This window comes from Kryptolebias marmoratus, linkage group LG1, assembly GCF_001649575.2.
Source record: "Kryptolebias marmoratus isolate JLee-2015 linkage group LG1, ASM164957v2, whole genome shotgun sequence".
In the NCBI taxonomy this organism is placed as follows: Eukaryota; Metazoa; Chordata; class Actinopteri; order Cyprinodontiformes; family Rivulidae; genus Kryptolebias; species Kryptolebias marmoratus.
Window position 1 is genome coordinate 18528486 of NC_051430.1, and position 17258 is coordinate 18545743.

Genomic DNA, 17258 nt, shown 5'->3' on the forward strand with positions numbered 1-17258 from the left:
AAGAAAGGAAGGAAGGAAAGATGACTTCTGCCTTTTCATCTGATCTAACGCAGTAGAATCAATAAGGATCAACAGGGTTTGACAATGTTGGTTTGACAATTCATTCCTGCTGAATACCTTAACACTGACCTGATCAGACTCTGAATAAGCTGATGGTAAAACTCACACTGAATCTGCAAAGGCTCTGTTGGTGTGAATGTTAATGGCTTTAAGAATCTCCATGAAGAATATAGGCTGAGATTGATGCTAATGTTGACGCACCGTCTCAAGCGTAGGAGTCCTAATTTGCAAATTTATCAATACAAACATGTTTATTGTTTACATGTTAGCCTGCAGGCGAGCTTTCTGCAGCAAATTTTAATGGGATTATGCTAGCTAACTTGCTAATTAGCCAGGTATCACACATTGTAAACACGTCGACATGTCTCCATTGGTTATACGCTCCCATGTGCCACGGTTTCTAACAAGCTGCTGGAGTCCAATCTTACAATGAAACACTGTAATGAGGGCAACGAGAAGTGGATGTCTGAGGAATAAACAAAGTATACTTAAAGATCAGGAACCACATTTAAGATACAGGCCCAGAAAATTGATTTGAAAAGAAAAAAATACAACTGAATTATACAGGGTGTAAATGTAAGCAGACCTGAAAAAGCCACATTAACCTTCATCCTAATTCAGTTCCCAGCCATATGAAAAAAAACCAGACTGAATATACTGAAATGTCTGCATGACCTCATTAGGTTACCTTGGTATTTTTGTCACAAAGAGACGAGAAGAAGAGGAAAATGTCTTTCTTGGTACACAGAGGATATTCTGTGAAATAAAACATAGAATTTGACAACAATGCATACCAACACCTGCAACATCTATCCCATCTTTGTTCTGCGAAATCCAATGAAACTCTTTGCGGGAAGTTCCTTTGACTAAGAAGCAGCACTGCTGCTTTCTTATGACTCCCCTCAGGATTTGAAAATCAAAACATCCTCTCCACAAGAGAAGTCATTATTTGGAAAGTGATCACTTCTGTGTGGAGCAGTTCAAGCACATTAAGAGAGAGATGAGTTCTGCACATCATCATCTCAGACTCTCCATTGAGCTCAGTCGCAGGATTTTTTTGTTTGAAGACATTATGTATATGTATATATATATATATTTTTTTTTTTTTTAACAAAAAGGTATCAAAAATGGTCTACACATAAAAGCTAAATACTGGAATTTGGGTTAAGATGTTCCATGAATCTTTCACCCACAGACCTCAGAAACAGTTTATTTTCTTACTGTAGACATCATGTTTATTAGTTCCACCCTTCAGAAATTTTATTTGCCAGTAAAAATTCTGTGGCTGGTGATAAACAAAAAATATTGATTAAGGGTCCATCTTTTTTTTTTTGAAGAAATCTGTATTACTCACTGTCTTTCATGCCAGAGTTTTAAACTAAGATCATCTCATCTTGAAAAGTGATGGATTTTTAGCCATTTTTTTAATTTTCTAAGGCTGATTAGGTTTGGCAGCCATATTGAATTCTGTTTGCTCCAAAGATTAATCAGCTGTAGATACACATCCAGTGATTACCTTCTTATAGTTTCATTGAAATTTGTTCAATGATTTATGAGATTTTTTGCTAACAGACAGAGTTGAATCCAACAGTTATTGGCAAAGTTTAAACAAAGGCTTTATGCGATCTGTTTGTGCTCATTATATGCATTTAGGAGGACTCCTAGCTCAAGCTCTGTAAAATTGATAGTCATGTTTGTGTTTGCTAAAGTCACTTAGTTGTGGTGGCCATCTTGAACTGGGTTGACCTCAAAAGTTAGTGAGTTGTGGATGGACATCTAGTGATTACTTTCTGAGAGTTTTGTTAAATTCTGTTCAGTGGTTTATGGGATGTTTTGCTAACAGACACAAGAGCACACATACACACACAGGCCATTACATCATTGCCCACTGCCAAAAGGCAGGCAGTAATGATCTGGAAGCCCCATGAACTCACGCTACAAACCATTTCTTGAAAAGAAAAAATGGTCATATCTCAATTTGAAGGAAAGCCAGCTGATGCTGTGGTCTGGGGTTTTAATAGCAGCAGGAGGTGAGCTCTGTTTAGAGGAAGACTGGTTAATGCATGCAGATCCTAAACAGTCAAAAAGAAAACTGGAAAAAAAGTCATTAAATAAAAAAACAAAAACAAAAAAGCCCCTGTTCAATGGAGTGTACTGTAGCATCTAAACCTCTAAAGCTTTTATCTGCATATGAATACTTGGCAAAGTAGAGCCATTACCATTTGAATGAGCTGAAATGGAGAATCTAAGTAAACAAAAATGCTCAGACACTCTGGACTTTTACTTCTTTTAAAACAAATAAATAAAATAAAATAGGAATGTCAGTGTTTTGTTAGACCAATATTCCATTTATGCAAAACGTGCTGCTCATGCTGCAAGATGTCCTTCTGCTTCATTTCATCTAAAGACACCAAGGCTTTGTCTGAAATGCTTTTCGATGGTTTATGGGCTGATTTCATGACACACTTCAACAATGAATCAGTTTTGCCTGAGAACTGTGCAGATGAATGCAAATCAAAGAAACCACAAAAGAAAGCAAATCTCCACCAGTGCCATAGAGCTGATGAAGGAGATATGTGCTTCGAGATTTTGTTTTATCAAAACTGAAAACGTGCTTCATGCAGTTCAGCAGCTGCATTGAAAGTAAGTAAGCGCGTATGCTTTCAGACAGATAAACCAGAAAGTGGCACAGGAAAAAACAAGCAGCGGTAAACCAGCAAGTCCACAAACAGCTCTCAGTCATTTCACATGGGTTTGTTATTTACAGACAGATGCAAATCTTTAGGCACAATTTCTGACACATTGCATACATAATTTATTCGTGGCAGCTGACTTGGACAAAAAAAAAAAGAATCTGATAAATAAAAGTAATTTAATATTTTTGGTAAATATTACTGCATCAGAATACTTCCTGGTTTTTATCATTTAGTTTTCGTTTATCCGTTCTTCATTTGAAATGCTTTTAATTCTGTGAGATTATTTTGCTGTCTTGCATGAAGTCTGTCTGTAAAATCTTCAACTTGAACCTCAGCAAATCTTTAAAGGGATAATTCTGATGTTTTTGAAGTGGAGTTCTGTGGAAAGCTTATGAATAATTTATCTTACCTAAGATCGTTGTCCTGTTGTATAGAAACCATTTTTTTAATATTCAGCTTTTGGGATGTTTTCCACTAGAACCTCCTCACTTGTAGTTGATCTCATTCTTCATCTGAAAAGTGAAGTCTTCTCTTTTTCAGTGGCAAAAACTGAAACTAAAAGTGGTGTTTTAGTCCTGTGGCTCACATTTGGGGTTCTTTGACTAAAATTCCTTTGATTTCTAAAGATATCTTTGGTCGCCAAGGACAAAAATCCAAGGTTTATTTCTCATATGCAGCTGCCTTAATCGGGTGTTCGTTTGCAAATTTCTGATGCTGAATTTTGTGGTGTGGATGCAGAAAAGGTGCTGACACCGAACGGGTATCAATGAAGTCCTGCCGAGTTTATGAAGCTTTTAAATTTGCATAACTTAGCCTTTTCTTTACTGTTTATTACTGCAGTGTGTGTGATGAATACAAGCGCCAGTGGATTTCACAGACCACCACAAGATTTACTTCCATAATGAAGAAGAGGCAGACCTGAAGGGGCTCAATTGCTAATTTAGCTCATCGTCTGGCACAAATAAATGCCTTTACACTGCACAACATGATTTAGATAGTGACCCACCTCCGCCTTCGCTGCCCGTTCAGCCTCACAATCACCTCCTCTCTCCTGAGTCTGGCCATTAATTTACTTCCCCCTGGGCTGTACTGTCTATAGTTATTGATCACACAGTGCTTCTAGTGCTAATTTAATGCCCATAATAAGTTCTGTCATGGAAGAAGCAGGAAGGGAGTATTGATCAACTTACAGTTGTGCTGAGAGCGCCACAGCAGCTCTCTATGACAAGGGAGTAATTATCTTCCAAAACCTCTTAGAGCCTCAGCTCTGATGTCCTCTGCCTGAAGTGTTTTTTGCAGCTCAGTGTCTTAACCACACAAAGACATCAGAAGCTTGCAGTCATTTGTCTCGTTGTGTGTGTGCCGATGAAGGCGATAGACGTGTACATGAAAGCATTAGCCTGATTCTGCACCAAGATATCGCTCTTAGTCCAAAAATACGCCTTAAAGTCTGATTTATTATCAGGTAATGCATTATAAAGACATGGCTTCACAGAAACACACTGAGGCTGGAGAATAAAAAACACTGTGTGGATACAGGTCCGTGTCACTACAATACTTTTAATGTTGCATAAAAATATGAACAAAAGAGCTCAAATGAAGCATTAGACCTGATCTGATTTATCCTCAAGCACAAAGGAACAGCAGGTGAAGAAGTTATGTTTTTGCTCTCATTATAATGCAGAACCTCTTTCTTCAGAAACCCATAAAATGATTTATGCTGCTATGCTGCCACCTGGTTGCAAACGTCCAAACAACACAAAAATGTTTTCAACAGAGCTAAATGTCTGCATTCCTGGTAAACAAATAAAGACCTCAACACATTATAGAAATAAATAAAACTCAGCCCTAGATTTGGTAAACATTTTGTTTAGAAAACATGCCTGTGTTTTAGCTTGTATGATCACTTTTATTAAGCTGTGTTTGTGGCCTATGCCAAAGAGTCAGTTCTTCAACAATTATAGGTTTTTGATCAGGCTTTGTTTTATCTAAAAATCAAATAGAATTGAACTGATGCAACTATAGTTGCTTTACAACATTTAAAGATGTTATTCTAGGTGTTCTTTTTCCTTTTCCATTTGCAATGTTTTAAATTGTTATTTGTTTTAATTTATCCTTTCTGCATGGTGCTATGCTCTAAAACGTCCCACTCAGTTCAGGTTTGTTCTCATTAAACTACATAACAATTCTGAATCAAACTAAAGTTTTGTGTTTTGAAGGAATATTTGAAATGATAGCAGAGAAGTCAGATTTTACCAGCGCAGCAGAATTTGACAATTAAAACAGTTTCTGAACTAAAGCTGATAAGTTTAGATATATAGAGTTTAAATGAAACACATCAGCACAAATAAAGCAAACTTGGTATATTTTTGAACAAGTTTATTACATAAGATTTTAAAAGCATATGTTCATAACTCAGTTTTATTTTGTTCTTTCAGTCTAGTGACCAAAAGGTATTTAAAAAACAAAACAGTGACCTGTTGTGAATACAGTTTTACATCCTGCTGCGTTGTTTTACAGTTGATGTATTTTATGACAAAGAAAAGTAATGTAACTTTCTATTGACAAATATTGTGCACAAAACACTGGGAAAATGACAAAAAAAAAAACCCACAAATATTCAGATCATTTCAAGTTAGATTGTCAATAAAAACATCAGATTTGTTTTAGGACTGTTTGTCTCGCAGACACACACGGTTTGGCTCCACGCTCACACGGCTGAAGTGGATAATTTTCCAGACACTGGGTTGTCATCTAGGTCCAATGTTGGAGTTACAGCTTTTTTAAGTCTCTGAGCGTTAAAACCATCAAGAAAGAAAAAAGTGAAAAGTAAATTCAAGCAGTGAAAAAGTGATCAGTAAACAACTGTAGAAGAAAAAACATTTAGTCCTATTTCTCATTGAAATCAACCTGCCATAAGATCAACACAAACTCAGTCCTGTGTGTTGCAGGACTCAGGTGATTATCTTATTGGTCTAATGACACGCTGGTCCACCAATCTGTCAACAATTATCTGACTACGGTTTATTTATTGTTCAAGGATGAAGCGATCAGTTTAGAGCTCCTGCCCGCAGCATCAGAAGTCCAACAATTTCAGCAAATAATGGGCCGGATCCATAAATGTGGGGTTCCTCTGCTCAGTGTTTCTGTTCTTATGAACAGTTAAGGAAGCAGTTTGTTTCATCACAAAACAAAACTTTAGACATCCAGCAGGATTAGCACTTAGTCAAGAAACACTAAAAAGTAAATTTTGTCTCCAGCTAGAAAACAAAAGACTGATTCGGTCCTGTGTTTAACTGTTAGAAAGAAAAAAAAAATTCTGCACCTTCTTAACTTTAAAACATATTTCTCTCATTGCAGCAAAAATAAAAACCTTTTAATCCGTTTTTATCAGTCTACATGAATTGTTCCTAAAACGCATGCAACTTATTTAGATATTTTTTGTAAAAAAGCTTTTCTTCTGAGGGTTTTTTCTTAATGAACCTGTTCGTCCAGATGTGGCGACACAACAGAGGGTTACAACTGCAGAGGGAGACAACTCCCAAAGATTTGTTGTAGCTAAACTGGGATCTTGATATATCCTTATAAAAGACTTACAAATATCTTTTTTATTTTGTAACTTCCTTACAAACTGGGGTAATAGATGTGCAAAAATACCTAAGCTTTGTCCTTATTTGAATTTTTACAGTGTTAGATAGTGGCTAACATGGGATTGAGCTTTAAGTAAATGTTATCTGAGAGCTCAACTCTATTATATCTGTTTCTGTTGTTTTTTCGTTCTAGGAAAAAAATGCAGCAATCCTGCTTAAAATGTTTCATCTGTAACGCTATATGTTCAGGAAACCAGCAAGTTATGTAACTATTTAATTTATTCAAACAGAAACATTAGCCAGGGGTGTCCAAACCTTTGCATTCCACAGCATCACCACAGCTACAACATAAACTGAAAAAGAGCTTGGTAATTTGAAACAACTCTTGAATGAAACCCATAAAATTGATTTAATCATGAGATTTTTGATAAAATCAACAAATGTCCATTCGTCTTCAACCAAACCTCTACAGATGACATTTAACTAGCAAATTATAATACACTAACATACCATTCATATGGCCAACTTGGTGATTACAAAAGAGTTTGGTTAACAAGTTTTTACTCACCTGAAGAAGTGGTCCTTTGTTATTACAGATCTCTTGAATAGCACCAAGAGGGATCCACACTATAGAGACTAACGAGATGCCCCAGCCCACCACTTCAGCCCACAGTGGGTACGAGTACGTCCCATAGTGAGGAGGAGTGTAATTCACAATACTGAAGATCAGAATGAACTATGCAGAAGAAACAACAGTCTTGAACACTTGATTCCCCTGTGATTTTAGTCACACAGTTCAAACAGCACTCACCAATATGAGAACAGGACAGATCACCAGCCAGCAGAGGCGGAAGAAGATGCTTGGAGTTCTGCCACACATCCTCCTCAACATTAAAGAGAGCCGAGAGACACCTGACAGACAAAAAACAAGCACTGGTTCAACGGCTGCTGCATGTAGGCATTTCTAAATCATTTTGATCATAACCAAAACGTCCGAGTTTGAACCTAATGTGGAATTTTACCAAAGATCCAGCATACAGCCAAAACCTCCAAAAAAGCTAGAACCACAAGAGAAACCACAGCAATGCAGTGATCCACCAGCTGAAACACATAAATCCCTCCCTGTGGAGGAGGAGGGAAAGACAAATTACACCAGTAAGGCTAATGCAGGCTACACAACACACTGAAATATGGTTCTCTGCAAACAGAAGGTAAGTTTCTGATTGTACCTTAGTCACATGAGGGATCCCCAGAAGAAAGCAGGCAATGCACACAATCAGGACCAGCAGCTCCTCTCGTTTAAGAAATTGCAAAATTCTGGGTCCAAACTCGTCCTTTAGGAATGTTATACCAACCTCCACATTGGCGAACTGCAGAAACAACTTGGATTTACTGTGAGCTCATAATGGTGGCCTCACTATGAAATAACATGTCTGCATCTTTGCTAAGAAGACAGGATTCATTTGTTTCTCCTTATCAGGGACTTTAAATGTGCTGCGTCACTCAGATGTTAATTTATCATCCCAGTATGAGTGATTAGAAGAGGTGAATATGTTTACCTGACTGTCGAGGCCAAGACACAGCAGCATAAAGAAGAACAGCAGGGCCCAGAGCTGAAAGGCAGGCATTGTGGAGAGGACCTCAGGGTACACAACAAACACCAAACCAGGACCTGAGTCACATCACAACAAAACTGTCCTCATAGAACGATAAAGCAATAACATTATAGATCAAACAGACTACAACTCCATCATTATTTCACAATTTTAAAAGAGCTTCGTTAAAACTCTGGTATGAAAGCCAGATGATGATATGTGTTCCTTCAAGGAATGTTAGATTTAAAAGATTAAATGCTCCTGTTCCCTAATATTTGAGACTACGTATATTTGCTTTTCATGCCAAAAGATAAAAATATATACTACCACTGCTTAACCTCATGTAGACATCTCATATGTTTCATTTGTAGGCTGATAAAATGTGTAAATAATACATTGAGTCATTTTAACAGGGTGTAATGTGTCAAACATTTAATACACCACAAATCATTTGATTCGGAGTAAATGGTAGATTCATTCACCACAGCTTATTATGTACTAGTAAGCTATAAAAATATTTCCAAACAGCTATTTTAGTTTTAAATCAGTTCATTTACTCAACACCAATTTACAACAAAGGTTATATCAGCGTACTATACAGAAAATATCAATTAAGTCTAATTTATTGCAGTGCAATCCAGTCATATCTTAATGCAACACAAGTTTTAGATTCAAATCTGTGATCATCCAGTCCATTTTATCCTAATTATAATTTAAGTAAAATGCTAAAATTTGGATGTTCATTGTTGGCTGTTTTAATTATGATGAATATAGAATATTTTAAGGCAGGTTCACATGGGCTTAATGGTGGTGACTTTTGGAGGACATTATTGAGCTGAGAGCCTAATATCTGAATAACTACCACATTCACATCAGGCCATTTCAATCAGCTCTGAGTATATTCATGCTTAATGAAGCACATGCACTGATAATGAAAAAATCATCATCAAAAATGTGCTCTTTATGATTCACCAAGAACACATAAATAACTAGAAGCACTCAGAGAGCGCAAACCTCCACCAAGGCCATAGCGTGATTAAAAGGCTAGTGCGATCCAGCTCATAATGTGGATCACCACCCAAATTTAATCCATTGTTTTATGTGACAACCACAACATTTCCTGAACATTTCATCCAAATCTGTTCATTAGTTTTTAACTGATCTTTGCTAACAGACAGACAAACCTACAGGCACAACTGAAAAGAGAACTTCCTGGGGAGAGACAAGTTTTTAATGAAGGGGTTACCTGTGACCTTGACCTTTGACCTGATGACCTTGAAATACATCACAATCATCCTTAAGCTAAGAGGTGTCCAGCTGTGGAGTTTATTTTTCCTCCATTACATGGTTGCATCGTTAGGGCATAAAGTTATTTGAGACCTTTGATTGGTCACCTTGAAATCAATGGTGATCACCCTTGACCCATGAGGTGTCCAGCTGTGGAGTTTAACATTCCTGATATACAGCTGCAGAGCTAGAGCACAGGCTGATCTGTGACCTTTGAACCTTGACCAGATCACCACTAAAACTGAATGACTTGTTCCTGGTACCACGTTTGACGTTTCCTGAAAATTTCATAAAAATCTGTTTATAACCTTTTGAGTAATTTGATTGACAGACAGACGCTACAGAAAACACAACCTCCCTGGTGGAGGTGTTAAAAAGCCTTTTCAAGATACAACTGTGTGAAAATGAGCACAACCTCTGTTCAAAACAGAAGGCTTTTTTTTTTAGTAAGTTACTTCCAGACTACAAATTCAGCAAGTAAGCAAAAAAGCATGTTACAGTAACTGAAAATAAAAACATGCCTTCTGGATATAAAACAGGTTAGAACCATCCATTTTCTTTGCCCACTTCCCACTTCTCCTTTCTGGGCTGGTGTCTAACTCCTTGAGTTACTGTCCTGGAAGCAGGACACACCTGGACAGGTCGCAGGTCCAGGTTAGACATCAATCCAAATAAAGACTCATCCTCAGTGCAGACAAGCTCAGCTTTCAGGCAAAAAGTTTCTGCTGGTCTTCGAGATTCACTGTAGAATCATTGCTAGAGTAAAGAAGTAATCTGTGAAACTTTAAACGAGCTGCTGACTTATCAAACATCACTTAGCCATGTTGGGATTTCCTGATGGTGAAACTGTCCTGTCACAGTTAATGTTTTATGTTAGAGAAGTATTTCTAACCTGGACTTAAATGTAAGTAATCTCAACATATGAATTGTAGAAAATGAACAGACTAGGGTAATTAGTTACCATGGTAACTAATTCTATGTGTAAGACATGTTTCTTTCTGGACTTCAAAACTCAAATTGACAAATTTAAGATTTGTTTCCAGAAAAAGGACACAGCAGGTTCAGAACCAGACCCGCCTCGCTGTAAAGCAGCAGCACCGACATCTTGTGCTGACACAGTTTGCACAGCTGGGATAACTTGAAATATGTCAACAATTACAGTTTTTAACCTTTAGAAAACTCTCCAGAGACAAACATTAAACAGCTGCTGCTACTGAGTGATGTTACTTATGATGAGGAAAATAAACAGCTGACATGAAATCTCTGACGTTAAAAATCTGTAGAACACAAATATTTGTTTTCTTCTGATATTTGTAGGATTTATTTTGTCCCTTATAAGTTAAAAATAAATAAATACTCCAGGGGGGAATAAAAATAAACACAGCTCGTCACACCAACAATGTTTTCTGTATTTCTGTAACATTATAATAAAGCCCTTTCTGTCAGAATAAGATTTATAAAATTAAACAAAGAGGGTCTACAGTGTTAGAGCCATTGAATCTCACCATCTGTAGCTATGTTGTCCACTGGGAGATTATGAATATGAGCCATGTAGCCAACAGCTGAGAAGATCACAAAACCAGCCAGGATACTAGTGAATGAGTTAATCACTGACACCATCAGTACGGCCCTGAAATTACAAGACAAACTCAGGGAAGTTCTAGTAAATAAAAATGGTCAATTTAAAATATATGATTAATACAGACATTTGACTTTTGGGACTGGTTTAGCTCTTTCTGTCATTTCATTGAGCTCCCTCTGTGTCAGAAATGTCCATTAAATAGAAATCTGTTGGCTGTTTCCCCAAATTCTGCTGAGACACTAAACTACTCCCATACCTTCTTGTTCCTAATGAAACTAGTCATTCCTGACTGTCCGTACCTCCATTTTCTCCACCTGACTGCGAGCCCAGCAGAACCCACTTAGAGAACTGAAGCATATAACAGCTCAGTAAAAACCTTTCATTTAAAAACTGAATGTAAATGAGACTTTATTTCTTTAACCCTCTCAAGCTCAAATTAAGTTTTAGTAACAGGAAAAATCAGATATTTGGGGAAATTATCATCTGAGTAAAATTCGAATGTGCAGTAATTAGGTATATGCAATTCGCTGTTGCAAATCTGCAACGTCTGCCTTGAGAGGGTTAAAAGAAATAAAAGCCACTTTTATTTTATTACTTTTTGTGAACACAACAGCCCTCATGTGCAAAGCAGTTTATTAATAAAGCTGTGGTCTTCATCACGCAATGTTACTTGAAAGTTAAAGCCACACAAAAGCTTTTTTAAACAAAAAGACTGAATTTTTACCTGAAAATGTTGTCATTGAACTTGTTATAACTTGCCATTGAAATCATCGAACCAAATGCTATTCCGAGTGAGTTAAACACTTGGGCCGCTGCATTAAACCAAATCTGTTAAGACAAAAGACAACGTGAACAGAAATGTTTTTGTTTCATTTATTTTAGCTTTGAATTGGCAACCTGTCCAGGGTGTCCCCCGCCTCTCGCACAGTGATGGCTGGAGATAGGCACCAGCTCCCCGCAACCCGGAATGGAGAAGCGGATAAAGAAAATGGATGGATTTTAATCCATCCATCCATCCACAAATACAAAAAAACTTTATTATGATAAGAAATGCCTCAATTTAAAAAGACATAAGTGTGTCCAGTTTTTGTGTTTTGATAAACAGATACAAAATAAATACAAAGTTGAACCTATTTTTTTCTCATTAGTGTCATAAGGGGGGAGGGAGACGGAGGCGAACCCAGAACGGAGACTCATTTTAAAAGGAAACTAATTTATTGACTAAAACAAACTGACAAAACAAAAGGGCTGACGAGGCAGCAAAACTAACAATAACAAAATCAAAAGAAAGGCAAGGTATAACATGGCATGGCAACAGAGGACAAAGTAGACGACAAACGGAACGAAATGACCCAGTAGAGAATGAAGAAAAAAGACCGGTATTTAAAGCCTGAGGATCAGGAGGAAAATGGACACAGGTGAGTGATTACAAACAGGTGAGAATGATGGCAGTGATTAAGTCAACATTGTAACGTGGGTGTGGCATGAAAGACTGGAATGTAACTGAGCGGCAAGGTATAAGAGAAGGAGGCGTGGCAAGTTACTGGGGAGGTGAAAGTGACAAGACATGAACACAATTTCAGAAGATAAACCAAGCAGAAAAAGAACTAAAAACCAAACAAAACACCAAAACCATGACAATTAGAATGTGATCATGTTAAACTTGCTTTTTTGTGCCAATTTTACATTGGCATCATTACAGTCAGTCTAAGTGTTGTTTATACTCTTTAATCAGCAAAATCTCACCTTCACTTCAAACAGTTTGCTCCAAACAGGCGTCACAAAATACAGGATTCCCTCCTTGGCTCCAGGCAGCTGCACATTATTGATGAGCAGGGCGAACAGGATAAAGTACGGAAAAACCGCAGTAAAATACACCACCTATATGACACAACAAAGTACAAAAAAAAATATCAAGAATGAGAACAATTAAGTGTGCTTTTTAACATGTAATGACCACAGTCTGGCCTGGAAAAAGTTATTTAAATAGGTCAGATCGAGATTATTTTGCACAAACTCATAGAAATATTAATTCTGACTAAATTAAACATGCAGACAACGACAAAAAAAAACAGCTATTGCACTAACCTTGCCAGTGGATTTGACTCCTTTAAATATGCATAAATAAATGATGACCCATGCAAGAAGAAGACAGCCAAATAGTTCCCAGCGTATGCCTTCAGCTTCTTCAATGCCACTGGTCTTCTCTAGAAGCTTGTGACTAAAAAGATGCAAAGAAATTTGTCCATGCATGTGTCTTTAAACCCACTGAATATGTTGTGTAAAGCAACAAGTGACCCTGGCAGAACGAGCAGCAAAAAGTTTCAAAAAGCTGTGGAAACCTCACTATTAAAACAAAGCATGACATTATTTAGGTGAGTCATGTAACAGCTACAATAATCTGAAAGAAGTGCAAATGTGTAGATCAACATTCGATTCCTGAAAATGTTCTCACTCAAAATACTGCTGGCTGGAAGACTGCAGGTGGGTGGCATTTCCAGGAAAACCGCTGGAGCAGTTTTCAATGACGTTCCAGGTGTTGTTGCAAGACGCCCAGGGTAGAGTGGCTCCAATTGAGTTGAACAGATAATACAGGGCCCAACTCATGAGCACGTTGTAGTAGGTGGTAAACACAACAGAGATGATAACAGTGCCCAGACCTACACCTGCAGAGTGACACGTGGAGGTAAGGATGGGAGAGTGAGAGACGATTCTGCAGAAGTCATGCCATCTGTGGAAAAGAAGTTATTATTCTAACAAATATCACACTCAAAGCATTCTTTATCATGATGCATTGAAACCATGGATAATATCTGCATGTATAGACTAATTCTCCTATGAAGATGGATGACAAAAGTCAGTTCTAGAAAAGAGAAATTCCTCAGGCTACCCCCTTGAGTGTCCTTGTTGTTTCAAAGGCTGTTGACGAAATATGTAAAGAGGAGATCAAAGCACTCTTACAAATATGAATTATTTAGTCTTTGGTTCCTCTGTGTGTGTGTGTGGTTTCACACTGTATGAATGTGAGTACAGTGGAAGATCTTTTTTGACCTGTCTTGAACAATGCTGAAGAGGTAGAGAATCTGGACCAGGCAGATTAAATGTTTTTTGTCCTCACCTCAGTCCTCTCAAAGACACAAAAACACATTTTTTAGCAGATCAGAACAGGAACTTTACATTTTGTACTACTAATTTTTTTAGGAAAAATGTTATTTTCCTACAGGTCTGTGATTATGCTGCCATTTCAAACTACTTTTTATGTTTAGATTAACCATTCAAACACATCAATGCGAACTTTTAAAGATGGAGTATTTCAGAGTACAAAATACAGATGTCAAGAAATCAAACTTAGAACAGCATTAAATGCCAGTTTTTTCTAATTGTGAAAAAACATGTTACATTTCAGAGTAGAAACAGCATAGCAACCATTAGGATTAGCTGTTAATTTATAGGTGAAATCAGAGGTTTGAATCTATCAAAGTCTGATAATCACAAACAAAGCGAGGAGATTTTGATGCTTATCAGGCTGGATTGTGTACAAAAAAAATCTATTAAAAGTGACTAAATTTTTCTCTCATTGACCAGAAGTTTTGAAATCCCTTTTTCAGAAGAATACTTTCCAGCTACGATGTTCACTGCAGTAAATGTAAAAGCAACTGATCTCCAAAGTGATTGTTGGTGTCTGTTCACTAAAGAGCCCACAAAATGTCAGAAAAAAAAGATAGGCTGGTTGTTTGTTTTAAACAGGTCTGGAGAAAACACAACACTGATTTTTTACATTTAGAATCTCATTTCATGTCTGTAACATGGGGATGGTTGTATCATGGTTTGCTATTATTTATAGAACAATAGAGTTTAATTTCTACGAGCAAATGAAGGAGGGAGAACGTCAGAACATCTATTACTGAACTTAATCTTAAAATAAAGGAAGTCCTGCAGCAAGTCAGTTGTCCTAAATAAATAAATAAAATGTTTGTGTATTTACGATTAACAAAACAATAAAGGATTTTTTCAAAACAGTCAAGTCAAAGTCCTGACATTATCTAATAGATATAAAGGAGATTGGCTTAAAATGTGCAGTTAATTAAAGGAACTTACAAGGATTTGAGACATAAAGTTGTTCTGTACAGAGGATCGAGCTGAAATCCATCTAAGTTGATGATGAGCATTACATTTAATGTTTTCATTTATTGTAAACATGGCCACACAAGAGCTAACATCGTTACCTCTGTGTTACTGTCCGGTAAATTGAATAGAGAGCCAAGTGAAAACAGCTGAGCCAGAGGAAAACAGTTCTTATCTTCAAGATTAACTGGAATCACTGTGAACGGTCTGATTTAGGTGCTACTTTCTTTGCTCTTGGCTTATTTTTCTCTTTCACTTCATACATCTTCTACACATAGTTAACTGCTTGATAAAACAGATCAAACAAACTACTAAAAATCAGTCTGTCAGATTTAATAAACAAAACAGAGAAGACAGAATCTGTTCTGTTTTCATTTTATGTACCTGTTCTTTATCCTCCCCACATGCAGCAAATGAAACAACTAAGAAAAATGAAACTGAAACTCGCTGCTCTACATTTTAAGATTAGGCAAAAAAAATTAAACATAAGCTTATGTGATATGTGTAAGCAACGAAATGAGTGATCATGGTAAACAGAAAATGAGTTATACATTCAGAAAAACAAATAGAAACTACCTGTTTGTGGCCCTTGTTTAGCACAGAGCATTAACCAGGAAGCAAAGAGCGCTAAATCAAGTGAAGGACATTTTGATCGGTTAGAAAACCTCTGTCTTTAGGGAGATAAGAAAACTTTAGAAAACAAAGTGAGGTTAGAACAGGACAGAAAGCATTTTCATATTATGTCTACAATAAATAATGATTGCTGAAGGCTGAGATCTTGTTTAATTTAGACAGTAATCTGTTTATTGACTTGGAACCAGATGCAGATAAGAAATAAGAGAGAATAAAAAAGCTTTATGTGAATATTTGACTTATTGGATTGAAAACAAGGCTAACTCATGTCTAGGCTTTAATTGCATGCAAAACCAGACAAATCTAACAAAGACGATTCTTTCTGATGTTCTTACCTGTCCTATCGAGAGTCACTCACCTTTAAATAATGGACAGATCTTGGCGAAAGCATGCACTGGTCCTAGACGAGTATACTGTCCAATAATAAACTCCATGAAGAGCAGAGGGATGCCACACAGGATCACCATGGTCAGGTAAGGAACCATGAACGCACCTAAACATTTACAAGGAGATATAAACAATACGAATATAAAAGCAGATGATAATATAAAAACAAGTACAGATAAAAACAAGATAAGAAACCTAATAAAACAAGGAAATGGAATTTAACATGTATATGACAGAGTGAACAAGTGGGTCTTTAACTTCACTTTAAAAACCTCCACAGAACATGCCTGCCTGATGTCTTGAAGGAGATTGTTCCACAAAGACGGGGCACAGAAGTAAAAGGCACGCTCTCCTAAAGTTTTTCTTTCGGCTTTAGGAATTTTTAAAAAGGCCGGTACTCTGAGATCTGAGATCCTGAGGTGGAACGTACAGCTGCAGAGAGTCAGAAAGATATGAAGGCGACAGAACATGTAGAGTCTTGTAGGTGAGCAGCAAGACCTTAAAGTCTGCTCGAACCGGTGAAGGGATGACAGTGCAGCCGTAATGTGCTCATATTTCCCGCCTTTGGGTAAAATGTGAGCTGCTGCAATTTGAACCATCTGCAGACCTTTAAAACGTTTCCTCCGTTAACCCAGAGAGAAGAGCATTGCAGTAGTCAATGTGTGAAGGTACAAAGAATGTAGAATGACCCAAGTTATTTTTTTACAATTTTGCACTGAAGAATATGTACTGATGAGCCACAACTCACTTTTTCTTCAAAAGACAAAACCTTTAACCCGATCTGTTGACTGTAGAATCTGACTTTACATTTGAGATTTGGGTGTATTTTCAAACTAAATGGAAGCAAAGTAAAGCCACTGGAATATGGATTTAAGAAGTGATTATTTGCCAAATGAGTCTCACACCACAGTCAATTCAAAACCTGTGTTGTGATTCTGGAGGTTTAGTATTTTTGGTACTTCCTGGTGGGCCGTCTCGACAGCTGATTGGCAGCTCCTCGTCACTCCCTCTACACCTGTGGCAGATCAGGCATCAGAAGGCAGCTGGTACTTAAGGCCGTGGTGGGAACCAGACCAGCGCTGGAGCATTGTTTTGCCTCTGTGGTAATGTGCTAAGCCTCTTGTGAATTACGAGCTTTTCTAGTGGACCCTTTCTGAGCTTTTTGTATTTTTTCGTGCTTCTACCTACCTGGGACTACCTAACCTGCGTGGACCCAGTCTGGTCTGCTGTGGACACCTGCCTCGGAGATAAGTTACCTATCTGTTTGCCTGTGCCTGTCTGCCTGCCTCGTGAGGGATACTTA

At 37.4% G+C, this 17258-nt stretch overlaps 1 protein-coding gene across 1 annotated transcript in view; it reads right to left on the bottom strand.

Moving 5' to 3' along the window:
• Nucleotides 1-5122: 5122 nt before the first annotated feature.
• Nucleotides 5123-17258, bottom strand: part of LOC108234441 (sodium- and chloride-dependent GABA transporter ine-like) — a 28615-nt gene continuing 16479 nt past the window's right edge. The window contains exons 2-13 of the mRNA XM_017413639.3: nt 15927-16061; nt 13266-13476; nt 12899-13031; nt 12557-12691; nt 11535-11638; nt 10734-10858; nt 7906-8018; nt 7576-7716; nt 7369-7468; nt 7158-7258; nt 6915-7082; nt 5123-5547 (exon numbers count right to left, since the gene is read on the bottom strand). Of these exons, the coding sequence (XP_017269128.2) occupies nt 5467-5547; nt 6915-7082; nt 7158-7258; nt 7369-7468; nt 7576-7716; nt 7906-8018; nt 10734-10858; nt 11535-11638; nt 12557-12691; nt 12899-13031; nt 13266-13476; nt 15927-16061 (1547 nt within the window). The 3' untranslated portion in view covers nt 5123-5466. The remainder of the gene's footprint in view (nt 5548-6914; nt 7083-7157; nt 7259-7368; nt 7469-7575; nt 7717-7905; nt 8019-10733; nt 10859-11534; nt 11639-12556; nt 12692-12898; nt 13032-13265; nt 13477-15926; nt 16062-17258) is intronic.